Source organism: Ixodes scapularis, unplaced genomic scaffold, assembly GCF_016920785.2.
Source record: "Ixodes scapularis isolate PalLabHiFi unplaced genomic scaffold, ASM1692078v2 PGA_scaffold4__175_contigs__length_147842914, whole genome shotgun sequence".
Lineage (NCBI taxonomy): Eukaryota > Metazoa > Arthropoda > Arachnida > Ixodida > Ixodidae > Ixodes > Ixodes scapularis.
This window is the reverse complement of record NW_024609879.1, coordinates 124,594,828-124,621,293: the sequence shown is the minus strand read 5'-3', so window position 1 is coordinate 124,621,293 and position 26,466 is coordinate 124,594,828. Positions and strand designations below refer to the sequence as shown.

Here is a 26,466-nt window from a genome sequence, read left to right as displayed (position 1 = left end):
GGCAAGTGTTGGCTTCCGGACAATGTGTTTGTTGTTCGCACTGCTGACAGCACACATCGGGGGCGTGGCATCGGTAAGTCTTACGAACTATTACCGTCCGAGGCTTGTAGAAGATGTAGCGCTCAAGCATAAACAGTAACGGTTATTTCCACCATTGAAGCAGGGACCACGGCAAACACTGAGAAGTTCAGCGATATCTTAGCCAATTATTTTAACCTTTCAGTACTTAAAATGATGGTGTCATTACCTGGTTGTACCCTTCAAAGGTGCGTTCCATGTGTGACTATCACTATGTAAGTTTTCTCATGTAAAAATACGCTTGAACTATGAAAACATGCTGACCGAATGGATTCATCACGCACACAGACGTTACTTCCCGGTGGTATGGACGCACGATTGACACAAGCCGCCATGCAAGTCGTCAAGAGCCACACTACGCATCAGGCGTACCCCAGCGCTGGAGATGTTCCACCACTCTTCAGCAACGATCAGCTGATGCACTCTAACTACAGGACTAAGGTCGGCGTCAGTGACAGAGAAGGTGAGTCGTGCCATAGCCTCATCATGGTGACTATACCGCTACCTTCTTTATTGAAAAAAAAATAAAACGCAACTTTTATGGTCTTTGGAAAATTTCGAGTTTTACGATATGAGAGCAGGCGTGCTGCGTGCTAACTCCCTGCAAGCGCTACTGTCATTCGGCTATCTTCTTGCCCCCTCCCCCCCCCCCCCCCCCCTTATCTGGAAGTTAAAATAGTCCACACGATATGGTCAGCTTCCTCACACCTGACCTGTGTCTCACCTAAAGCTGGAGAAGCGACTCATCCCGCTCTCCGCTAAACCTTCAGACCGAAGTTCCCGCGGTATCTCGCGGTTTTGTAATTGAAAGAGAGAGAGAAAAAAAAGAAAAGAAAAGCGTGATTTACAAAATAATTTTGAAGTTTAAAGAGGAAAAAATTTAAACACGTTTCCTTGACGTCAGCCTCTTGCCTTATGAAAATAAAAACCACGCGGTCTTCAGCAACATTTCCTAGTTTTGGCGCCAGATAGGCTTAGCATAAAACGCCATATCATAATTATGTCGGGCGGTGGTGCCGAAAACGGACTGAACACACGGCGACGTATACACCTCTCCATCTTGTGCAGAGTTGCAAGTGACGAAGCTGATGCTCTCGGCCATCAGGACAGACGTCTACGGCGCGGCCCGTTGGACGCACATTCACCATAACCACACCGACCACGTGATGGCCACCACGCGGAACGGCGTTCACGTGTGGCGCTTCAACAGCCCAAACGCAGAACTTCGGACCAGGGACGCGATGTTCCGTTTCAACTCCGGTTCGGATGAAATCATCGACGCCATTTTGTTCGTGAGAAACGAGAAGAACCTACAGACCATGTACCTCGCCCTGGTCATCAAGGCCGGGCAGACCGCCAAGTTGGTCGCGTATGAAGTGGACTTCGCCGGACAGGCTATGGTGGGTGCATAGATCATCCTTTCTCAATCCAAGTCTTAAAAACAAGAAAAGAAAAACAAGACTGCGATTTTGTTTTTGAAGTTGTATCTATGGGCGGTTTCATTTGGATTCAGGCAACGAGGTGCGGTCATATTTTTATTTTGCTTCAATCTTTTATATTTCGTGGAGCACGTTTCAAGAACAATCCTCTTTATTTTAATGTCCTGACATGTATAGTTCTGAGAAAAAAAATATCAAAGAAGCGGGAAAGAACGACGAGGTTTTGACGATTGTCGTGTGTGGGTAAGTAGGTAAGTAGGTAAGACATTATAATTACTATTTATTATTCGTCGCTCCGATCTTTGTAAAAATCCCCAAACATGGCTCCGCGAGCTGTAACCTAAATTGCGGATTTTGTTTTAGTAGATTTTGTTTAATATTGCTTTTAAAATACCGCGTGTAGAACCTTTCATTGCCTTCAAAATTAAGCAAAGTCTGTGTTTTTATTGTGTACGAGTACTGAGAAATTATGAAACAGGTTTTCACTTTTCGTTCAATTTCAGCACGCCATATAAAATATATATATTTTTTTTAGTCTCGTTCTTTTTACCACCCGTCTTTTACCCAGAATACATTACGTTAAAGGTATATGCACTAGTTGAGTTTTAAGCCTCTAAATATGCTAAAAAAAGAGCAAATGCTGATGGGTTAATGGGTTATAGCTGTATATTTCATTCTTTATTATAATAATCTAAGGGACGTTTAATGAATAATCATAAGACATTGATGTCGTTAGGCGTATAATAACAAGTTTGCTATTCCAAACGCCTAAACACCCGCAACTGCGGAAAGCGGGTTTTCAGACAATATTCGCCGGTGCCATGATTGGAGAGACCCCAAGCTATGCGCGACATAATCTATACTACGTTAGAAATATCAAAGTATAATATTGCAAAAAATAGTAAAATTCACTTTCTGTTGGAAACTTAGATCTTTCAATGCGAAATTTTATATTTTTAATGCGGAATTCGTGTTGATAACAGAACAGAATAATTTTTTTAGCACATTTGGAGGCTTCAAAACTCAAAACCAGTGCATATACCTCTAACGGAATGTATTCTGGGTAGAAGAAAAGTGTTAAAACAACGCGACAGCAAAAAAAAAAAAGTTTTTTTTTTTTTTTTTTTTTTATACAGCGTGCTGAAATTGAACGAAAGGTGAAAACCTTCTGTTCCATAATTTATGTCTCAGTACTGGAACATGATAAAGGCACAAACTTTGTTTAATTTGGAAGGCAATGAAAAGTCCTACACGTGGTATTATTTTGAAAGCAATACTAAACATGGTCGACTCAAAACAAAATTCGCAGTTTAGGCCACAGTCGTTCGCGGAGGCATGTTTTGGGATTTTTTACAAAGATTGGAGCGACCAATAATAAATAGTAATTATAATGTCGTTTTACCTACTTGCATATATATCGCACTAAAAAATATAGACGCTCTCTTTTGAATACTTCGAGATTGAGAGTGATTAAAAAACGCAACACACGACAATCGTCAAAACCTCCTCGTTCTTTCCCGCTTCTTGCAGGTTTTTGCTCTGACACTAAACATGTCAAGAAGGATTGTTCTTCTTGGAACATGTGCCACGAAATGTAAAAATTTGAGGCAAAATAAAAAATACGACCACCTCGTTGGCTGAATCCAAATGAAACCGCCCCTATATAATACATAAAATGCGCTTGCATTTATTTAGCGGACATTAAGCAGTCGTTTCGGGGAGTAAACCTGTTTCTCCACTAAATTTAGCGAAGGAAATGACTTGTAATGGGTCACGTGACGTCGATTTCGCAGCTATAATTAGCGGGGGAAATGGCATTTTTGGGATTGGAGGCTTCTGCCAAAGTTTTTCAAGCTCTAGAAGTCCCCACATCGAATACACGTTGCAGCAGGGACGTCGCACCCGGAACAAAACCCAAGTAGCTAGAGCACCCCCTGGGGAGTAAAGATGACACCATTGGGGAGAACGCCTTAGCAGCTAGCCCTCGGGGTGTTAGCCGGTGTCCGCAGCGGACCTTACGAGACATAAATGAACATGTCCCAGGACGCGCATTTTAAGGGTGTTACTGGAACACCTTTAATATGCTAGTAGCCCCCCCCCCCCCCCTTATAAAAAGCAGAAAAACGGGTTTTCGCAATTTTAGCAACATTTTAGATTTTTACGAGCAACAACTGCTTCGCTCTCGTCAATATTTAACCTAAAGCTCGACATCTCAGCGTTCAAGGAATGGATCTATTAAATCGGAGGAATTAGTATAGACATTACTCCTTCAATACAATCGGAACCCCCTTCCACATAAAAGCCGTTCGGGTGTACGGTCGCTTACACCTTTTTGAGAAACAGCACAGTTTTGCACACCGTTTTTACTCCTTAAAAAATAAAGGGTCTTCTATGCCACAGCACCCTATGTGGGATAAAAAAAAGGGCATACTGCTAGAAATAAGCGCTGAACAGGTGTAACCATGGGTTAACTTGGAACACCCTTTCCACACCCTCAAGGGTGTAATTATCTGGTGTGTGTAAAATAAACAAATTACAGGACCCTTAAAACTGCTTACGTGCAAAAATGCGAAAGCATTCCTAGACGCAGCGCATTCCTACAAGAGCGTGCCTTGCTGTCCTCCGCAGAGGCCGCCCAAGCCGCACAACTTTTGGCCAAGCACTCACCAATGGCTGGCGATGGTCTTTTGGCCAATGGCCAAAGAGTGGCCATTCATCGACCAATGTTTGGCCGATGGCTGACGGCCATTGGCCAATGACCAAAGGCCAGTCATCGGCCAATGGCTGGCCCCTGTCTATGATCATTGCCATTGGCCTGCTTGGGCGGCCGGGCGGGGCGACATGGCTGAAAGCAGAGCATAGAACACGTGATACAGTAGTGCAGAAGGAGCGGGAATTGCCCCCCCCCCCCTTTTTTTTTCCTGGCCACGCCTGACACGTGACCCAAGAAGAGAGCGGCGGCCGCGCGCGCCCCCCCCCCCCCCCCCCCCCCCCCCATCCCCCTCCCTTTTATTGGCCCGCGGGCCGCAGTGCCAGGAGAAGGCTTCTCTGTGGGGTGGCGCTCCTTGGAACGATGACGCGTCGAAGCCGATGTGACTTTAGGTGCAGTTTCTCTCAGCTAATGGGGAAAATGTAAATTTAGATCTTTTTCGCAAACACAAATGCCGCCGGCCACCAAAAGAAAAAAAAGAAAAAAAAAAAAATGCCGGCTCTTATAAAATTGTGTTGCTTTCTTTTCGCGCAGCTTTTTTCGTTGCCGTTGGGAGAAGTTCCTATAAAAATTCGCTGGCTCCAGTCTCAACAAGAAGGTGCGCTCGTTGTGCTCTTCCCATCTGCCTTTGCAGACATCGGCTTCACCGACATTCGCCAGGGTATGTTGGCTTCTTTATAGAAGCATTTCTCTCCATTTTTTTTTTCTGTACGTTCATGTTTCGAAAATTGAGCCCCGGGAAATTCACACAAATCACGTGACCCCGCTGAAAATGCACGCTTTCGCTTTCATTCGCTTTGTTAGTTCACTGTGCTCATGATGCGCTAAAATCGAAGACAAAAAAAAAAAAAAAAAGCAATCTGAAAACTAGATGTGAAAGCCAATGCACAAAAACTCAACATAGAAAATCCTTTCAATGCTGCGAATTGTGTTAAAAATATTGTTGACAAAGGTCCCAATTTTCGACCAGTTATTTGGCAGATCGCAGTGGTCAGACAAGACAGTCACGGAAAACAGCCAGCAGACTCCGAATTTTTTTGTTTCTCTAGTCAGTTTTCGCTTGTGCCATATGTGCGAGGTTGTGCTCTCAATGCCGATTTTTCCTAGGAGGAATGGTGCTGAGCCATATTGTCAAGCTCCATATGCCAATGGCAACTGACCTCGAGACTACAACCATCAGCGGCTACGGTTACATCACCGTGAGCAATGCCACCACGGTGGTGGTGTATCGGTCTGACGAACTGGCGAGCAATTTCAGGGTCTTCGACATGTGAGTGCATAAATTGCAACTTTTAAAGCACGCAGCAACTTAAAAAAGGAAAAAAAAAAAAAAAAACGAAACAAACATCTATGGAAACATTTAAACCATTTCCGAGCACATATGCTCATATATTTTACTGATTCCTGCAGTTTGTTGCTTGCATCAAAGATATTGATGCAGTTGATATCCCCAGATCAATATTTCAAGCAGATTCACTTTCAAGGGAAATATTCTACAAAATCATTGTCCTCCAAATGCTCGATTGTCCTACACTGAGCTCACTAGAGTTCAAAGAAGTTCCAGCACTACAGACTTTTCACTTTAATGACAGAGTAAACTAACAGTATTGCTTGCTCCTTTTCAACGCTTTAGCTTGCATGGTGCAGACCTGACAGACATCGCCCTCTTCAGAGTCGGCTTCGAGTCTTTCCTGGCCATAGCGGGTTTCAAGGACCAGTTTCTCTACGTCTGGCGTGGAGGAGGTTTTCACTTAAGCCAAGTTTTCTCCATTCGTGACGGGTTCCAGTGGCACCCTGTTGCTCTAGGCTCATGTAGGGATGACGTGCTGCTAACACTGGCCACGAATGATGCAACATACCCAATGAAGCTGTTTGCATGGTCTTCCGAACTGAGGCAGTTCATGGAGATTCAAAGAGGTTAGTGAAAGGCTGAATCATTCCTGCAGTATGGTTCCCTTGTTGAAAAATCTCATTTGTACGAGAAATTTATTGTGTCCAATAAACACATATGAATCATGCAAGATATATAACATATAAGAAGCATATAAGAACTATAGAAGAACTATGAAAGATGTATAAGAACATATAATAACCATAAAAGAAACTCGTGAGAAGTTTCTTATATGCTCCTAATGTTTTATATATCTTGTACAGTTCTTATTACGGTTCGTATATGTTCTTATATATCTTGTATGATTAATGTGTTTATTGGACTCAAGAAATTTCTCACAAATTCGTTTTTCACTAGGGTCCTGCTTTGGCTGAGTAAAGGGTTCAAGTGAATTCTTTTCTATTAAAGATTGTGATCCTTCGAGCATAATTCTCTTTGAAGTGTTGTACCATCTTTGCCAGCAGATTGGAGGTTTTCCGGCTCTCAAGAAGTTCCTTTAAAGTATTGTGTGCCATAATTTGCCAGCTAATTCTTCAGAGCAAATCTTTCCATAGGGACTGTTCCTCTTGGAGGCTTCCTGGCTCTCAAGGACAGCCTTTCTTCATTCAGTCTCAAGGACAATGCTTGGCTCTTCTTCACGGATGCTCTTAAGGGAGGTGCAAAGTCCCTCATGGTGTCCACCAAGGTCGTCCTCCTCCCCAATCCCGTTCAAGAAAAGGGATCACAGCTGGTTCTCCGAATGAGAATTGCCAAGGTATGTTGCTAGTTCCGTTATATTCAGCATTGTCGATTGCCTGTGATTGTCCTTCGTTGGTTTTAATGTCCACTCCCTGGTAAGTCAGTCCAAATGGACTACCGAACTGGTCCCATGGATCCTGCTGGGACAACTTCTATAGTCCAGCTCCAGCTAGACTCATTTTCACATGCTAAAACTCCCAAGGCAAATGCCGTAAAAGGAGCCTTGTTGTAAAAGTGCTGATGTAGTACAACTCAGTTCAAGGATGCAGTTTCTTGGCCTTCCTAGGGTGGGCACAATGAGACTACACATGTATTTTTCTATCCTGGACAATATAAAATTTTACAAACCTGCTCAGAAAGAGCTTTGGAATTGTATTGCATACGTGAAACGTTCTGGCTTATTGCTCAGCGGTTCGTCGGAGATTCTGTGCACCTAAACGCCCAAGTTCGCGGCGCTCTTCGCAAGACCGGTACCATACCCACTTATAGCAGTTCTGGAATGACGCGATACTGCTAATCACTCCTCAGTCAGTGTGCCCCTGCTCAAGCTTGTGAACACCTCCTCACAAACTTGTAGCCACGTGACCTTCCCCTGTTAGTGCGTTAAGCTTCCTCTGTCGGTGCAAAAGAGGAACTCCTCTAGCCATGTGATCTCCCCTGTTAGCCATCAGCGTCCAGTCTCTTCATTCCTCCTCCCCCCGTCAACCATCAGTGCCCAGTCTCTTCACTTTTTGGGCTTCATGATATGCTGCGCAACTAGCTGAAGGTTTCACATTAATTAAAACCCTGCCACATGTTCTTCGCTTGCTTCACATCTAACAACAAATCTTCCTTGTTGTCAAAGGAGCAACTGGACCAGCAGCAAGTTTTGCTCGGGCAAGCATCGAACACACTGCGTCACGCCATCAGCTCAAAGACGCCAGTGAATGTGGTCCGCGTAAAGCAAGTAATTCGGTCCGTCCTTGTCAATGGACCAGTCTCCATGGGTTTTGCAAAGCTACCACAAGGTCTCTCCATGGAAGGCTCGCCAGTGTCCATGAACAAACTGTACGCAAGAATGCCGGAGCTCCAGAGAGCCATCAGTGAAATCGGTTTCAACCTCCGCAGGCTGACATCGTCCCTCAAAGGTACACAATTCCTCCTTGCAACTCTGCTAATTTGTAAATGGCTTGCAAGATATACTACCTTTATAATTATGCATCAATATTTCACTATTGTGAGCATTAGGTACTAGTTTATATTGTAGAGAAGCTTCAAGTTCCATTGGTCCTTGAACTTATGTACTTGTATTGCAATATGCAAGCAGCAGGACTGAGGCTAAAAGTAGTGCCATCTTTTACTGTTTTGTGTAATAGCAATTGTATAGGTCAGGCATAGATTTGAAACTATAATTGAGGAGCATGAAATGTTGGCAGTTCTGCCCCTTTATAGGCTGCATTTCTGGCTTTAGTGTGGGGACAGATGGGGCAACCAGCTTGCTTGCATCTTGGCTTTACCTTCCAATGACTTGCCTGGTGCTCAGAACTCAAAGACGGCCGAACTGTCTTGCAGACGCCGTGTTCAAAAGCCAGCCGGTCACAATCACCATGCCCAAAACAGTCCAAGGATGTCTGTCAACACAATTGTTAAAGACTGCAGAGGCCAATCTTGACACTATCCAAGGCGTCCTCACCACTGACCTCTTCAGAAACTTGTACTGGTATGGCAGTCATCTTCTTTACATTTTGTTTTATACTGCTATGATGTTCTTACAATTACTTTTCACTCTACTGTGGGTAGAATATTGCTGTTTTCATAAACTATACCTTGCAAACAGCCATTGGTACCACCATTTTGAACCTAAATAGCATTTCATTGTTTAAGCTCATATGCAGTCACTTACTGTTAACAGTGTCTACTAAGAATTTAAATATTATGAAAACTTAGTTCTCTCCAGGAATTTCTTTGGATGTGGACATATGCGAAATTCGCCTTATGCAAAATCGCTTGGTGGTCTGACAACACTGGGAGCATCACCATTTCAATGTTGGCAAGAGTCGTCGGTACCGGAGCACAGCGACGGCAACGGAGACAATGCAGTGTGCCATGGTGCGGCAGCTGTGTTTTCTGCCTTCTGACCGTGGATTGTGGACGATCAATATAAACAATCTACTGCAATTGTCTCACGAAGCTCTGAGGCCTGTGCACATTCAACAACCTGCACTGTGTAGACTTCCACAGCGAAGGTGTAGGACTTGCTCCGCTGCTTCAACGAGGTTGTCGCCAGCGTGCACAGGCCTCCGAGAGTTTCGTCGGACAGTTGCGGTAGTTCAAGTTGTTCGTTCACATTCCATGGTCAAGCGGAAAACACTGCTTCCGTGCCATCACACGCTGCCCATACACTTGTCTCCGATGCCTCCACTGTGCTTCGGTACAGACGACTCTTGCCAACATAAATGGCAATGCTCTCAGTGTTATCGGACCACCAAGCAATTTCGCATAGTCTTTCTAAGGTGTTAGGGAGGGGGAGGGAACGACCGCTGCACCTTTTTGTGCCCTCTGCACTTCCTCCGCCGCACAGCAGTGATTTTGTTTTCAGATTGATCATGCAGTACTGTCACATAGTGCCAGAACCTGAACGGCTCTGTTAGACTCCTTAACTGCCAACTCCTGCCCATAGCAGAGAGTCATCCGCTTCTTGTGCAGGAGTCAACGTTGTTAGATTAGCTCAGTTAGAGAAATGCTCATAGATGCTGCATGCATAAGCAGAACCCGTCCCCCTTCACTCACCGCGACGTTCGGAGCGCCAGATGGCTGCTTTCGTAACTGCAGTGTATTCTATGGGATGCGTAAGTTTCGAAGCGCAGCGTCTAGATGGCGTTCCACTGTGCTCTATGGAACACGCAGTTCATAAACGAAAATCTAGATGGCGCTTTGAACAATGGGACGCGGACTGAAGCGAGTGAGAGGATAACCCCCTTCTGCGAGAGTTCCACAACTGAGGTATTCTAATAACGTTGGCAGGAGTTGCGGTGATGTCAAAACGACTTCGAGCTCCGATTGGCTTTGAAGGGATAGTGCGTAGGCCTGAAAGCTAAATGCCTTGAAGTCTACCAAATATTTTCAATTGCCCAATGAGAGCTCAGCATTCTGACATAATTAAAACCCCTGTGCACGAAGCAGACAAACTTGAGCTCCCCATTCTAGCCAGATGGTATTGAGCATTCGCACTTCCATTTTTTTCTTTCAATCGTGAACGAGCTGGTTCTAATCTGGCTTGAGCCCTTCCAGAAGACCATGGATGATTGACCTTGGAGCCTACTTTGTGGGTTTCCAGTGCCTCAAATTTTGCGGAAACGTAGTGCTTAGATGATGAACCCAAACAACTAAATGGTTGAAGTTGCAAATATAAAACAACTTGGAAATATTGCATCTGCAGCAGATTGCCGGTTATTCGCAGCAACACAACCCAACTCGGAGTGCAGCACATCGATATAACTGCACGTGGGGACACTAAAGGCTAATTTACTTCACGACTCTTTGAAGCATGCTTCAGCTTGCTGCACTGCGCTAGGTAGAACCCTGTATTATATAAGCTACTCTAAGATGGGATATCAAAGTGATGCTCAGTCTAGATGCATTACTATAACTCATACATTCCTGAAATAATTTCGCTACATGATCATTACTTCATTGGTATTGACAAATGTTACATCTGCAAACTGTGATACTGAAATGAGAAAAAAACAAAAACATTACAAATTCATTATGCCTCATCGCCTTAACACGGGCACTTTTACGACCCCTTTTTTCTTTGTTAACTGTATCGCCACATAGAACCGCATCGATGAATGCTGAAAATAGTGCAAATCTGTGTGCTTTTCTTGACAATATCTGTAATGTGTAATGGTGCTTTTACTCTTGATATACATACCTACTGAATTGCTTCAACCTCACAGCTAATGGTGTGTTAAAAAAAAAATTGTGCACTAATCTTTTGAGAATATTGCCCTGCTAATCCCGAATGGCTCTTTGAAGGATGAACAAGCCTACACCCATCACTGGAAGGATCACCCTTGCAAGACCTGCTAGGGTGAGGAACACACTCCAGTCGCCCTCTATCAACGGCTTGGATCTTGCAGCAGCAGTCACCACTGACCGGCACCACACTCTTCATGGCAAGTTTTCTTCAGTCTAATAGGTTCGATCCAGCATATAAAATTAAAATACGGCTTCAAGAAGCTGTCCTTATTTTTACCCTTGGATATAATTTCCAAAAGCAGTCTGAAATGAGGGTAGGTGAATGTTTTTCCAGAAAAGAGCATTTTCAAGTTCCCTATTCGCAACTCCAGCCTGCCGCTTGCCCTCTTGCGGATGAACAAACAACCAGAGGAGTGGGGGCGGCGGCGACGTGGAAACGGTGGCAGGGACTGTGGGCCTTGACGCGTGAAGTCGTTTTAACGAAAAGTGAGAGCGTTAAAATAGGATTTCTTGTGCTCCACCTTGCAACAGTGTTGCATATAGGACTGTAGAAAAATTGTTTTTAGCACGCTGACCAGTGTCAGCGAGCCGGCGCATGGGAAATCCTGGAGAATCTATCCCAGTCTCTTCCGCCATCTTGGAACTACCGCCCCGCCACCTATAGGGCGTTGGAGTTGCAAATAGCGAAGTGTGCGATGCTTAAGAGGAGTACCATCGAAACTCCATGTCCTATTTGAGCATTACATCAGGTTACCACGTTCCATGTGCTGGTAGTGTATAGTATTGGCAGTAAAGTGGAAATGCTCATATTCGTGCAGTTTCCTTTCCAGTCCCCTCCTCATACCTGCCCGTTTCATTTTTCAGGTCTAACCACCTTTGCCAGGCCTCTGGAGATTCTCAAAGACTCTGCCTTGGAAGGAACACTGAATGGCATTAAGCTTTCCAGTCTGGTCACATTGGCAGGAACTCACTATGTCTCGGCTTCAAAGAGCTTTGCTGTCGTAAACGTCGTGAAGGAACTTTCCGCCCACAGTGTGGACGGGGTGGACATCGTCAAGGCAGTCGCAACGTCTCTGAATGTGGTAGATGACCAGGTTGCTTCCGGAGTCCTCAAGTTCACGAGGGATGTCCACGCCAAGTCAGTGTTTGCTCCAGTTCTGAATGGCATCGATGTTAGTGATATCGGTGGTCGCTTTGTTCGAATGGACTGGCCAGCAAGCATCACGGGCTTCAAACACTTCACCGGTGGCTTCGAGGCTCGGAAGCAACTGCATGTCTTCGGAAGACTCAACCGTTTAGCCGTGCCCCAAGACCTCTTCCTCAAAGACGTCGAACAAATAGTCAAAGGGCGAAAGTCCTTTAGGAGACTCGTGACAACAGTGACGACAGTGGAAGGCCTCGTTGATGGAATTTCTATTCCAAATGACATCTATAGGGTAACTGATGCATCTGCAATTGACGTTCCACTCGCATTTGCCAACGGGATCAAGGCAGCTCGAGATGTTGTGGTAGCAGGAACTCTCGATCAGGTTGACGTGTCTGATTTCGCAAGTTACGCCTTCAAACAACCGACCAAGGTTGTCAAGACAAATGTCATCTTCAAGTCTCCTGTCACTGTCCGGAAGTCTGTTCAAGTGAATGCTAAGGTCAACAGTGTCCTTCTGGATTCCCTGTACAATGATGCAATCTTCCCAACCGGTGACCCCATCATCACAATGGCTGGACAAAAAACCTTCCATAATGGAGCACATATTTCTCGGATGACGGTAAAGGGAGCAGTGAACGGCTACAATCTTCTCGAAGACCTCATGGCCACCGAAGACCACCAGGATGTAGGAGGTAATACTATGAAAAATAGTTTTCTAACTTCATAATAAAATGTTTAGTTTTTATTACAGGAACCAAGACACTTGCTGGACCTGTTGTCTTTGAAAAGGATCTCAACTCCAGTAAGTTATATCAAGTTTTTTGGCATAGTTTCACTTAAACCACAACATTGCAGATTTCATAGCTTCATTAAGATAAATTGTTTGGGTGTGCCATGGTATCACCATTGCCACATATTTTATATTCTGTTCACTCAAACTGGTTTGTAATGCACCTTTAAGTGTATCAAATTGTAGTGTTGGGAGGCAGGCTCGTTGTGTGATGCTTACTGAGATGTCTTATCTGATGCAAGCCTTAGTGTAAAAAAAATTAGAACTTTTAGCTGGGTACATGGGAGAGTGTGAAATCCAGCGCGCTGTAGAAATGTTCTCCAGCCTTGTTCACTGTTCTACTTGAAATGTTGGACTTTCTATTGGTGCATCAGTATTAAAGGTTTTGCATGTACCTTTGTTTTTCAGCCACCGGAATCGTTGACGACGTCCCGGTTTTCAGAGTGTTTGCTGGGCGCATCACTCTACACAGCGAGCAGAACATCACGGCGGAACCACTTTTCCTGGACACTGTAAGAGTGGGACACCTCTACACACTGGGACGCATCCAGGGACTCTTGTTTCCGCAAGACCTTGTGCTGAAATCGGTTCCCCAACAAGTCTATGGCACCAAGCACATGGTTCATGGCCTTTCTGCTGCTTTGCTAGATTCGAGAATTCAAGTGAGCGTTAAGGGACTCGTCGGAGGAGTGGACATTGTAGACATCGATAGGAGGAGGGTGACCTTGTCGAGGCATCAAGTAGTCTCTGGAGCACTTTCTATTGGCAACGCGACAATGTCCTCGCTGAATGCTGTGCTCATGAATGGCCGACCGGTACAAGACTTCTTGCAGAATGTGATGTCCAGGACCCGGCTACAAGTTGTGACTGCTTCGAAGACTTTCTCAGGTACGAAAAAGATCAATTTGTCTACGGTGTTTACGACACTCCAACGCTAGTCTGGCCACTTTAGTTACACGTAATTAGACTCTTGCTACTGTGTGCTTTATAACCAAGCCCTGTTCCTAGCTTAAAGGGCAATTCAACTGCAATGACTTGGACAGCAGGTGCGAAGTTAGCGGCCAAAGCGCGTATTTTGTAGCAACCCTCAAACCTCTTGTTTTATAGCAATTGTTTTATCTTGTTGGAGTACCCTCACTTTCCCTACCATAGAGAATACTATGTATTTGCCCATTCAGCACAAAGCGCCCACCCCCAAAATTTTCAAAATCTGAAAAAATATGAACAGTACATATAGTCGACGTAAAATTGATGACCTCACATGTGACCATTCCCTATTTTTTGCGATTATCTTCAAATTGTGAGTGGGTGCTTGCTTGGTATTTCATGGTAGTTTCAAGCAACAATTTCTACATCAATTTGCCCTCCTGTTAAAGAAAGCAGTGAGACACCAGTTTGCCAAAAAATGGTGTTGCAATTTGGCTAGCACACTGAGATTGCTCACCTTGGGTTTTTAATGTGTCGTGGAGTAGTTCTACAAATCGAAAACTGAAGGAATTGAACAGCTTGTGCTTTCTCTAGCTACATGCTCAATTAAATTTTGAACAGTTTTGATGATGCAAATGTTTAATTTCTCGCAGGCATTCTCAAGTCTTCGGCGCCAGTGTCGACTATGAAAGGAGTAAATGATGTTTCTTTGAAGCTCATCAACACAAACGCTGTCGGACTGCGAGGTCAGTCAGTCATCGGTGCGCCAGTGGCTATGAAAGACATATTTGTGGTGCTCGGGAAGATGAGCATCCGTGGCATGTTGGATGGACGAGACCTCAACACATTTGAGGCGGACACTGTTCCGAAGCGAGGCTGGATTTCGGTCCGTGGCAACTGCGTCTTCTACGGAGGCTTAGCAGTTCATGGCAACATTGCCGCTGGCGACGTGAACGAGCTCATGCTTTCGTACGATGCCCTGCTAAAATCTGCCGACCAAAGTATCAAGGGTGAGTAGTTCTTTTTTTGCTTATATCGGCGATCCACCTCTTTTTGAACTGGAGCCTCCCGTCGGAGACTTGGTTTAAGGGAAGACACTGGCTAGAGGTTGAACTTCTGAACTACTCAAGTGATCGGAACGAAATTTGCAAGGGAGATTTAACTTCAGATATGGCATACTGTGCAAACTTTCAGCTCTCTCGGACAACTTTACATACTGTACCTGCATAAGATGTGTCGCTCTTCGTTAAGAAATCTACAATATGCAAATGAAGCTATTAAGCATCATTTTAACTGATTGAATATACAGTGGGGGATGTGGGACTTCTGGCTATCTAGTTTTTATAACTCAAATGTAAATAATTCAGGAAGAGTGATTACCTCAAAGTATGAGATGCGTATCTGTCCTATGCCAATTTTTGAAAACAGCTTTTTCCAGTGTTGGGTAAAGTACATCTAAATGGTACTTAAAGTAAAGTTTATATCAACGTGGCTATTCAACGCATGGTTATGAAATTTACTGTAATTAGTCTCAAATCAAAACCCTCAAAATTGAAAAATGAATTTTTTCAAAAAATTTTTAAACTTGCGTTCACGTCCCCCCTTAAGGATTTCTTGGTAGGAAGCTTGAGAAACAAAAAGGCACACCATTGAGGGGGGGGGGGGGGGGGGGGGGGGGTTGCGGGACGAAGGACGAGAAGTATTTTGTAGGAAGTTGGGGGCAACAGATCAGCCATAATGGGCACAAGAGCAATGTTCCCAGAGCTGTCTAAATAGCGATAGTGCCAGCAGCATCTAGCACAGTCACTTAAGGGGACGTTGGTGCACGCTGGTGCCACGCCCACACAGCTCATACCAAAATGACTCCCCAGATGAAAATATGAAGCAAGATTTCAAGTGGTCCCGCTTATGACCACTTGAACTGCAAGTGGTTTCTAAGGTGGGAGTACTTAAATTGCAACTGGTTCCGCTTCCTTTGAAGTGGTTCCACTTGATGTCCAGTTGTGACTGTTTGGCCTGTAAGTGGCTTTTGAACTTCCAACATCAACAAGTCCATCTTGCAGCACATTAATGTCCTTCAGGTAGGATTTCTTCTGATCAAAGTTCATGGCTTCCATCGAATGATATGGCATATCTGGGTTACAATGCTCTATGCCGATTGAAAACTAAATACCATTGTTGATATTGTTTTGTCGCCTATACCTTCAGAGTATAGGCGACAATCTTGAGATTGAACTGGGGGCTATTTAGTTCGATATAAATTTATTTCATCACTCTTAAACAAAGCTAGCTTCAAGCCTACTTTGCACAACATAAGCTCGTCCATAAAGCATCATTTATGTGCACGAGGTTTTCAAAACATTGTTTTTGCTATTTCTCTAAGGTCACCTTGTGTTCAAGGTATTGTCATGGACCTTGTAGCACACTGTATTGCAGTAAGTGGTAATTACTGCGAGAACGAGGTTGAAGTGAGGCATTGTATTTCCTCCCTAGGTCATTACCATTTCAAGAAGAATGTGAAAGTTCTTGGAGATCTCCCGCATTTAGGTCACGTCAATGGCATCGACCTGTCTGTGTTGGACATGCTGGTCGCCAAAGAGGACAGAGAAAATGTCATTCACTCAGACTTGGACATCCAAAACGTGAGATTTCCTTTTAAGTAAGTGAAGTTGCTTGCCGACTGATGTGTGGCTTTTATATTAGGTGGCCTCAGTTGAGACTGACATCAATGTGGAAGGACTGGTCAACGGTCACAAGTTACGCTATTTAAAGGATAGGGCAATCTGCCATGCCAGGCACCACGACATCCACGGTACCAAGGTCATCCGTGGACCAGTCGAGTTCCTCAATTCTCTCGACGTCCGCCACTACGACAATCGAAGCCTCTCCGCCCTGTTCAACGACATTGTTCTCCTCGACGGTCATTTTGTGAGTGCTCCTTTCCCTTTGTTGTTCACCGTCAGTGTTTCTGCAGGTAAGGGTGCTTGTTTACCTTCTCCAGACGACTGCACCCAAGACATTCAATGATCTCCTCCTTGAGGGCTCCATCAAGGCTAAACAGGCTCACTTGAAAGGGCATGTGAATGGCGTAGCGCTTGACATGGTGCTGACGGATGCAGTTTGGATCAACGGGAAGTGTGAATTGTATGGTGAGTTGGCTAGTTCGCATCTCAGATTCTGTCACTGTGCAAGTCTCATTATGGGCTTTCATCATGCTCACAGGAGAAAAGACTTTCAAGGACCACTTCACGGTCCACAAGAATCTGACTGTTCTTGGTCTTCTGAATGGGCTTCGTGTACCGGATGATCTTCTACAGCTCTGCCACACCAACTGCAAGTAGCTCCATTGTCTTTCCTGCTTTTCCTTCAGTCTCCTTGACAAACTGCTTCACTATAGTGGGAATTAGTCTGTCCACTTCAATACATCCCTTCCTTACTCCAGTGCCTGCCGTTTTCACTGCAGCTTGCCCGTACCAGCAGCTTCATAGCCCAACGTTTGACGAGTTGCAAGTGCCGGGCCATGTGCCGGTGTCCGATCTTGTCAACGGGCACAACCTGCCACAAGCCCTGAAGAACACACTGTTTGTGCATTCTAACCAGACAGTACCAGGAACAAAGGACCTTCAGGTAGCTCTTCTTGGTGACGGAATTGACATGCCACGTAACCTCTCGTCTCGTTTTTCATTTTATTCATTTCAGTCTACAGTTTTCACGAGGAATGTTCTGCCACGCCGTGTCAACGGGGCATCTTTTCACCAGGAGGTGGTCACTCTCGAGACGCCACAGACTGTGTTGACAACAATTGCTCCCTCCAATGTGATTGCTCCAAATGTCAATGTTAAAGGTAAGCACTTGAAGGCTCCTTGATGTTCAATGTTTCCCAATTAATAAATGCGAGAGTGCAAGAACCCACGGCTTTGCTTTGCTGGTTATGTACAGGTTTGCGGGTAACTTGTTAAAACTTGAGGCATTGTTAAAAAAAACCATGAAGGTAATTTAAAATTTTTTTAAAAGGTGTTTTTGGTTACATCAGGTTTCATTTTTTTTCGAGCTCCACTTTTTTCTTTTTTTGTGCTTGGAAATAAATTTGCTACAACGAAGCAAACATTTGGACGTGACGTCGAAGAGCACTGTCTGTTTCCGGTAGGCTTTAGTGAATGCTCGGTGCGCTTCCGTCAATTGGCTAGAGTGCACGGCGGTCTGTAAACTTAAAAGGACATCACTGTGCTGAGTTGCTCCCGTCCAGTGACCTCACGTCGGCAGAAATGGACCCTTCTCAGGACTCGAAACTCTGAATTGGCACTTTACGAGGGCACCCCAGACTTGCTGTCAACATCTTGCCTCGGTCGCCGCCTTGAAGCGGGACTCTCAGATTCTCCGCCCAACGTGCTGCCGCAACGCCAAGAGCGCGCCATTTGTTTTAGACCAACTGCCTGACGAGGAGCCCGTTGTCGTCGTGCATCGACGTCCCACAGTAATTTAGTTCACGTTTCTGCCGCCGTTTTGGGGGGTGAGGGGTCTCCAGCACTGTTCCCGGCACAATTATTACCATAACCGTTCGATCGGTGTAGCACCCAAACGTCTGTTCAGACTAGAACTTGATTAAGTGTCTTCGGTCGTCAAATAAAACTTGTAAGGATAGCCTTCATGGTCCCTTTAAAAAAGGGGGGCCATTTCAACTAATACTATATCTGGCTTAGCTAAGAATTTTACGTTCTAGGTTTTTATTTTCATAGAAAATTCCATCCTTACTATTGCAGTATGGATATTATAATTCCTAATGTTATTTTATGTAAATTTATGTAATTATACTCACTCTCACTAAAACCATGCAGTACAGTCAGAGCTACAGGTGATTGTATGCCAACCTGTTCTAGAGGTGGGAAAGGAGGAACGGCAGAAGGGTTGGGATTCCCGTTCTTTCTTCCCTCTTGAACAGGTCGGGAACACTCTCTGCCCTGCAGCTTTCGCTGTATTGCATAGTTCCCAAAGCGACAATTATACAATCAAGTCCCAATGTTTGCTGAATGCCTTGCACAGGTCTCATCAACGGCATAGACTTCAACAAGCTTGTGCGGGACGCAGTCTACCTCAACGTCCCGCAGACCATTCCGGCTGCTCTGGAGCTCAACACGGTTGTGGCACAAAAGAACATCAAGCTCGTGGGCACACTCAACAAAGTACAGCTGCCCCAGCTGCACAAGGACCTCTCGCTCTTTGAACGTGCCGCCAACCAGCTGGCCACAGTCATGGGACAGAAGATCGGCGAACATGAGGCTGTTCTTGATCGCCTGTCCTGCTTCCTGACGGGTGAGCAACACTTTCTCCCGGATGACCCACATTTCACCCCCTTTGGAAAACACTGGTTGAGAGATGAAGAAATGAGTGACCTTTGTATTCTACAGTGGGTTACGCTGTGTTCCAGAGCAAAGTGTCTCCTTGGCTACATCTGTCGCAGCAGAGGTGTCTTGCACCATCTATGAGGCGACCCCAGAACTGTACTTCATTAGAACGACGGTTTTACGAAATATGCGAGATCAAATCAAACAAATGCACTGTTTACGAGAAATCGTTGTTTTTAACAACGTTGTGAAAAGCTTTTTTAAGCCGAAAAAGAATGAAGGAAGGTAAAAATAGGAAATGCACTAAAACAGTGTCCTCAAAATTTGGGAAGCTGGGTGGGCAGGCAATTGTAAACAGTAGCGATCGGAACCCAGATGGTGGGGAGCTAAAGCTACAGGCATCCGTCGTTAACTGCCATACTAGATCTCCGGTTTTTGTCGTCCAATATAAAACGCTCGCGACGTACGGAAAGTGGCAAAACAAAACAAGACTTGGAGCGAGGCATGGATGGCACTCGTTGCGCTGTCCGTGTACACCTCTTTCCCGGTCCCTTTTGGTGCTGGTAACATGTCGGTACCATGCATAACCAACTAGCCAGACTTCTGACCTCGTCGTCTTCATTTTCCTCTTCAGATTCATACTCGTCGGTGGATCATTTTGTTCTGCACCAGTCGCTGGACGTGGAAGCCACGCTGGTGGATGCAGAGTCCAATGTATACCACTTCCGTCTCTTGGACAGCCACGTGGGTCAGCCGGTGGCGCAGGCGTTCCACTTCGGATGGAGTGGTGCGGACCAACGGTGGCATCTGGAGAGCAGCGTGACGTCCGACGAGGGTCGCCGGATTTATTTCCGCCTCGAGGGAAAGCTGCTCTGGCTGGAAGAGCCGCTGCCGGACAGCAGGGCTAAACGTAGGTCTGATTTCGTCCGCATTATGAAGAGGAAAAACGTTGGCGGGACATTCCTATGCTGTAGTCGGATCGCAGAAATCCCCGTCGGGTGTATCATTGACGATCATGTCTCACCAAATATGGATGGATAAAACATTTTCGGGGACAAGCCGGTTAAATATTAGTTTTTGTCTCATTATGGGCAATTTTTGGGGGGAATGGAAAGGTGCATATTGACGAGACATAGCTGTGTTGGTCTCTCAAACGTCCATACCAGTTAATTTACAATTGTTCACATTTTTGAGACATTGCTGCCCAAATGTCTGCACCCTTTTTACAGGCGTGCACCTTATTTTTACTGTACATCAGGTGACCTTGTAATCAAAGTACAAGAATTTAAGGTCATGTTAAGAGCAACAGATGACTGGCATTATAATTCTTTTTTATGCATGAACTATGCTACGGAGGGGCTGATTTGTATCTATGCTACAAAATGGCAAACCTAATCTTGTGTGCTCTTGGTGTTTCCAAGAGCTCTGACCGACCATATAGGTATATTTATTCCACTGCAGCATTTAGTTTTTGTAGTTTTCCAGCACCTTTCGAATTCGGATGGTTATTTGCATATTAACACTGAATTCCTTTGCCTTCTCGGCCTTGTGGTGACATTAAAATTTGCAAGAAATAAGGCAAGAGCCTACTATTTGTTTCGTATGTGCTCTCTAGCCAAATTGTCTGCCCCTATTCACCTACAGGTGGGATCCTGACTGATGGCACTGCGGTCCTGTACAACTTCGGCGACGTGCACAGCATGTCTGCCGTGGCTGCGGATGCCACAAGTGCCATCGTTGCCAGCTTGACAAAGAACGGTGTCTTGGACGTCTTCAGTTTCACTCTGCAACGCTCTGAACCTACAATCATTGGCACCATCAATCCAGGACAGGGTACGTGGCACACTATTAGACGACAGTGAAACCTTCAGGACTGTTAGAGGGGCAACGAGACAACCTGCAGGACTGTTAAAGGGATGGCAAAACAATCTTCAAAGTTTGGGGAAGATATCCTAGAAGTCTTCCAGACTGCAAGCAGGTTGCATCATAGAACAGCTGCCTCAGCAACAGTGAAAACACTCAAAGCTTTCCCCCTCCTCCCCCAGACTGCCATCATAGAACCCAGATTTCCCAGAGCTCCCCCAAACACCAAAATTATCTAGCATCCCAACCTTGCTCTTTTACAGTTCCAGTAGCTGTCGTAAAATCCTGTAAGGACGCGACGCGGCCCCCCCACAGTCAAGAGATCGCCCATCCCCTTCCTCTCGCTTAATACCCGTAACATAAAACTCCGAAACATTGCCCAACACCATGTTATGCAATATCCCATGACCTATCTATTGCGTGATCTGCGGTACCGGTAAGTCTAACAAGCGAGTTTGTAGCGGGTTCCAGGGTTTTTGTCTGTCAGTGTGATCTGCGCACGCGATATCGGTTCCCGTGACGACAAGTTTGTAGCGGGTTCTCGCGTGTTTATTGCACTGTGAAACTTAATCTGCTGTGTTTGCAGCCTGCGGTATGCTTTCCCAAACAAGATTTTGCAGCGAATTCCAGTGTTAATCGCATCGTGAAACTCGAATTTGCCTTGTCTGCTATCTGTGGTATCAGTTAATGTTGTGGTGGTTTGTAGCAGGTGCCTCTGTGTTTATCACCAATTTTAAATAGTTCCTGTCGCATCCCCAAAGATACCCCACCCCATGTTTTTCACCATTTAGCCAGTTTCGGTGGGCATTCTTGTGGGATTTGACAGTAGTGGTACACCCTTTGGGGTGTAACACTGGTTGTCTGTAAGCTCCTGAACCGCCTATGACTCCCTCCCGATCGAAGAGATTCGGAACCTCTGCTATACATCATTGCTTCACATAGTCACCCTTGGCACTAAAGTGCACCTTGACTCATGTTCCCTGTTGCTGTCGATGCTAAACACCGATCATGCTAACTAGATTCTTTCCCCATTTCTAAATGTAGGTGCCCAAGCTGTCAAGCTGTTTGCTTTCAAGGGGGCGGTTTATGCCGTCGTATCGACCTATGACCCACAAGCGTGCCTTGTCGAAAACATTCGGTCAGCTGTCTACCTACGGACAGGCCGGGACCGCTGGACAGTCATTCAGAGGGTGTACGGGGGCGCAGCCATCGAATCCTTCAGCAAGAACGAGCGACTCTATGCCGTGTTCACTGACGTTGATGTCTACAGTCACTGCGGCGAACCCAGCCTCGTAAAGGTGACTTAATGGTGGTTCCACCATATTTCTGGAGTTTATTCATTTTCAAGTTGCAAATTCAAAGAACGATAGATGCGCATTGTTACGTTGCTACAGGACTAGAGTTTACACAATAATGGACGTGTCTTTGTACTTGGTGAGCTATTTGCTATTCAAAATGACTCATTCGTGCGTGGACATGTGTATTTGAAGCCCAGTATGTACAAATCTTTTAATTGCACTTCGTGTGTTCAGTTTCATTGCAAGTAAAGCCTTTGTTTTGGGAACCAGCTTTATGCTCCTCATAAGGTGAAAATAATTTCATGTGCATTGAACCTTGCATTGCAACAGTTGTGCTATCTAAAACAAAACATTGTAAAGTAAAATTGTACCACCCTCCTTGCTTCCGAGCACATTTGCTCTTGTAAAGTCATTCTCTCCAATATATTTTGAGAGCAACATCCATCCCTAAACATGTCATGTTCCATGGCACTCAAACAATGTTTTATGTTCAAATTTTGTCTTGAACTCCCCGCTGCTTGCATCTATCGCAGGTGTACCGCACATGCGCAAGCAAGAGCTCTCCTTTCGAGCTGTTCCAAACCCTTTCGGTGGTCTCGGTGTCAAAGTTGGCGGTGGTGCACTTCGGAGCTCGTCTCGACGTCTACATGGCTGCTGCAAACCACACTACGGTTGTGGTCTACAAACTACAAGGTATCTGATATTTAAATATACCATTAACCTCTTCTTCCGTTCGTCCACCATCCCTCCTTTCTAAGGCTTTCTGACCTACTTCATCGTGCATACCTAATGCTTAGTCTGTTATTCACAACTGCCCCTTGGTCACTTGCTCCCAATAGTAGGGTTGTGTGAATATTCCGAATTTCGAATAGTAGTTTCGAATAATGCACTATTCGATATTCGCTTCAAGAAAAACTGCACTATTCGTGTTTTTCGAAGTGTTGATTGCGTTCGGTTAGCCCCGTTGAGTGCGCTTCTTAGTGAGCACCGGAGCACTGCGGAAAAGCAATACCCGCGAAAGCGAGCTCCGCGGGTGATGCTTCTCTACATTACATCGGTGCTCGGTAAGAAGCACACTCAACGGGGTAACCTGCCGCGATAAACACTTGGAAAAGTATAAATTTCGCCATTGCGTGCTTGAAAAAAAAGCATACATTCAAAGCGGGATGGTGCACGCATGCAGTCTGCATTTGAAAATAAATGGAAACTTTGTGAGTGCAGTTTTTACATTGTAGTAAAAGTTTCAAAAATTGAACTTATTGTTATGCAAGAGTATACTATGCTGGGCAGATATGCCCTTACAGCCTGCATTCATCATGCGCGATTCATTCTTTCTTAACTCGAGATTAAAGAAAGAATATTTTATATAGCAAGATTTGTAAATTCACTCAATTGGGTATAGTTGGCCATCTCTATAGGATTCATTTTATGTCAAATCTGTCGTTTACTTGCCATCCCAAAACATCGGAAACAAGTGGAACAACCTTCACAAGTTTTTCTGGGTTTTCATCTAAGCATTACGCAGTGGTAGTGAAAAGTGTGGAAAAACTATTCGATATTCAATTCGAAAATGTTCGGCCAAAACCACTATTCGCTTCGAATTCGCTTCGACCTCAAAATCCACTATTCGCACAAGACTACCCAGTAGCAACTGAGCTAGACCATTTCTTCAGTCTGGCTGCATATTTTGCAGTAAAATTGTCATGCTGAAAGCTAACCAGAAGTTATTAGTGGGAGTATTTGTGGCTTCCATATGATTTCTAGAAATTCAATGATTAGCCTTTTAGCAGCTGTTAACATTTCTATGGGTAACCTAGCATGCTAAACGTTAAGCTATAACATTTAATTTGTGAAAGCTTCAATTAAGCAATAGTCATACAAGTGCAAATGCAGAGCTCGCCAAAAAGTCCCTAAATAATTTTATCTGTGCATCTCAATGTCAATATAGCGTTTGAACTTTGAGTATATAAGTGTACAGTGTTCCAAGCTCCCGAAAGTGGAGTGCCACACGTATAGGTGTAACACCTGGGACCGTGAATATCACGAATGGTACAAGTGCACTTGTACCATTATTGCACGTAGCCCCTCAATTCTAGTTAGGTATCCAGATGCTACTCCTTCATTTCAATGGATTGTGATTGTATGCCAGCGGGAAAGAATGTTGCCTCGTGCTGCCCAACATTCTTCAATTTGCTTTCAGGGGAGAGCGGCTTTGGGCTTGTGGCTGCAATCGCCGTGACTCAACTGACCGACATCGGCCTGTTCGTTCTCGAGGGGGACCTGTACCTCATAGTGGCTCAGGGACACAGTACGGACAGCACTGGGAAGACCATAGTGTACAGGGCGGCCACACAAGGTAGTGTATAAAGTTACTCGCATGTGGAGCTCAGGGTCAGTTCATCGTTACTAAGGAGGGTTCGCTCTAATATTAGTTTGCACCAGGTCGGAGAACACTGGTGAGATTGAAGCAGGATGCTTGATGAGGCTACAATGTGAAAATTTTGAAAACCCCAGTCTGACCGTTGCACTTACGCCCAAGCAATGCATTTGTTGCCGTAAAAGCTATTCCCTGAACAGCAAAAACTAGAAAATTGTTTACGATTAGGTGGTTGTCGTCATTGGAAAGCCTGGAATGGTTTCCAGAAACCCCTACTCCCAAAAAATTTGTCTGTCTGAGCAAAAATGTGGAATTGTAGGGCTAACTGGTTAGTTCAGTCTGCAAGTTCGCAGGTAGCCCTGTGCGAGCCTGGATCATATTCCTGTGTGGAACTGTTTCAGGTGCCAAGGAAACCTTCAGGAGGTACCAGCTGACGTGACCATCCCTTCAGCGATCTGCGACTGGGCCATTTTAAACTGTTTTTACGGTATATATACAAATGGGCGAACTAATTGTTATCGTTGCAGTAACTGCCTTTTTTGGCAACGTTTTGTTGTTTTATGGTGCGTAACATTTTTAACCACGCAAGAAAAAAAATAATATTTCAGAGCTGTGTATTTGGTATTGTCTCGTGTAGCGTTAGCTGTTAAAAAACGACTGCACATGTGCCCAGCACTGCCTACTGTGAGACAATAAAGACATGATCATTCATTGTGTGCTCAAGCTGCTATCAATTGGTTTCCACTGTCTGGTTGCATCCACTTCAAAATATTTGATTCTTCTGATGTGCAACATACGTCTGATGCACATTGCGAAACTCCAATTTTTCTAAACCTTTAGGTTCTGTTAAGGACTCTTGCACCCTAAAAGTGACAATCCCATATTCTAGCACAGGGGTTCTCAAACAGCCTAGAGACGGTAAACATGCTGCACACCTTGGTGCTGACAGAGTGAGAAGGGCAGGGCATATCTCGTGGATGATCAGCCTCCAGCACCCTTTCATTGCTTTCTGCTGCACATTCAAGCTTCACGGTTGGGGAAACACTAAGCGTTGCACGATGCCGAAGGTGGGACGTTCGGGCTGGAGGCGGGACAACAGACTGACCTCCCTTCCATTCTCGTCCTGCCTGGGACCATGGGTGCATTTGGCTCGTAGCTGCTTGAAGTGCGAAAATGCTTTAGCTTACGTAGAGACAACATAGAATTACGGTGCCCTGGGATAGACCTTTGGTTTTGCAAATCCACCCCTAGGGGCACTGTTCTCAACTGCCAATGTTCCAGGATTAGGAAGACTGCAGACCTATATTGAAGCATGGAAACAAAAAATAATTTGCCCTAATCACTGGGCACACAAATGGCTTGGTGTATATAGCTTTGCAGTCATTGTCAAAGTTTTGCTTGGACCTAGAAACGGCTTTCAGAGGCTGCAAAGGCCCCCCCCTTCCCCAAATTTAAGAACTGCTGTTCTATGGCATGCATTCTCTAACTGTACTCCAGAGTGCCCACACTGGTTTCCCAAACTTCCTCAGCTGTCCCTGCACGTAAGTACATGTTACCAGCTTAAACTTTTGGCTACCAGTCTTGAATCGCTAAACTGCAGATGTGCGATTTTTAACCACGCACAGTGCCTTGAAGTGAAGGTGGGTATACCCACAGGTGGAGACACTTTTTTTTTGTTTACTTGAGCCATTTTTTTGCTAAAATTTTTTAAATAAATTTTGGTGTTTACTTAGAAGATAGTGGCAGTGAGTAATACGCATAGTCTTTTGGATAATATAATTATACATATTTTCAATAGCAAAGATGGTAATGATTTTTCGGAGCCGCCTTCCCATCACTGGAAAGTCCTTGAAGAATGCGATCAACTCCTTCTTCCACATGCCCAAATGCCTCAGATTTTCCACAT

At 44.9% G+C, this 26,466-nt stretch overlaps 1 protein-coding gene across 1 annotated transcript; it reads left to right on the top strand.

The window, feature by feature from the left end:
* Nucleotides 1–5: 5 nt before the first annotated feature.
* Nucleotides 6–25,271, top strand: LOC8026453. The gene is made up of 27 exons (XM_040222481.1): nucleotides 6–73; nucleotides 367–541; nucleotides 1,147–1,478; nucleotides 4,762–4,888; nucleotides 5,335–5,497; nucleotides 5,861–6,144; nucleotides 6,673–6,872; nucleotides 7,701–7,983; nucleotides 8,408–8,555; nucleotides 10,874–11,013; nucleotides 11,681–12,655; nucleotides 12,703–12,765; nucleotides 13,162–13,641; nucleotides 14,334–14,690; nucleotides 16,174–16,322; nucleotides 16,384–16,608; nucleotides 16,682–16,829; nucleotides 16,903–17,013; nucleotides 17,144–17,307; nucleotides 17,380–17,524; nucleotides 18,721–18,990; nucleotides 19,657–19,932; nucleotides 20,667–20,855; nucleotides 21,930–22,183; nucleotides 22,717–22,876; nucleotides 24,384–24,539; nucleotides 24,962–25,271. The coding sequence occupies exons 1-27, from the start codon at nucleotides 23–25 to the stop codon at nucleotides 24,997–24,999; spliced, it is 6,063 nt and encodes a 2,020-aa protein (XP_040078415.1). The 5' UTR covers nucleotides 6–22; the 3' UTR covers nucleotides 25,000–25,271.
* Nucleotides 25,272–26,466: the final 1,195 nt, after the last annotated feature.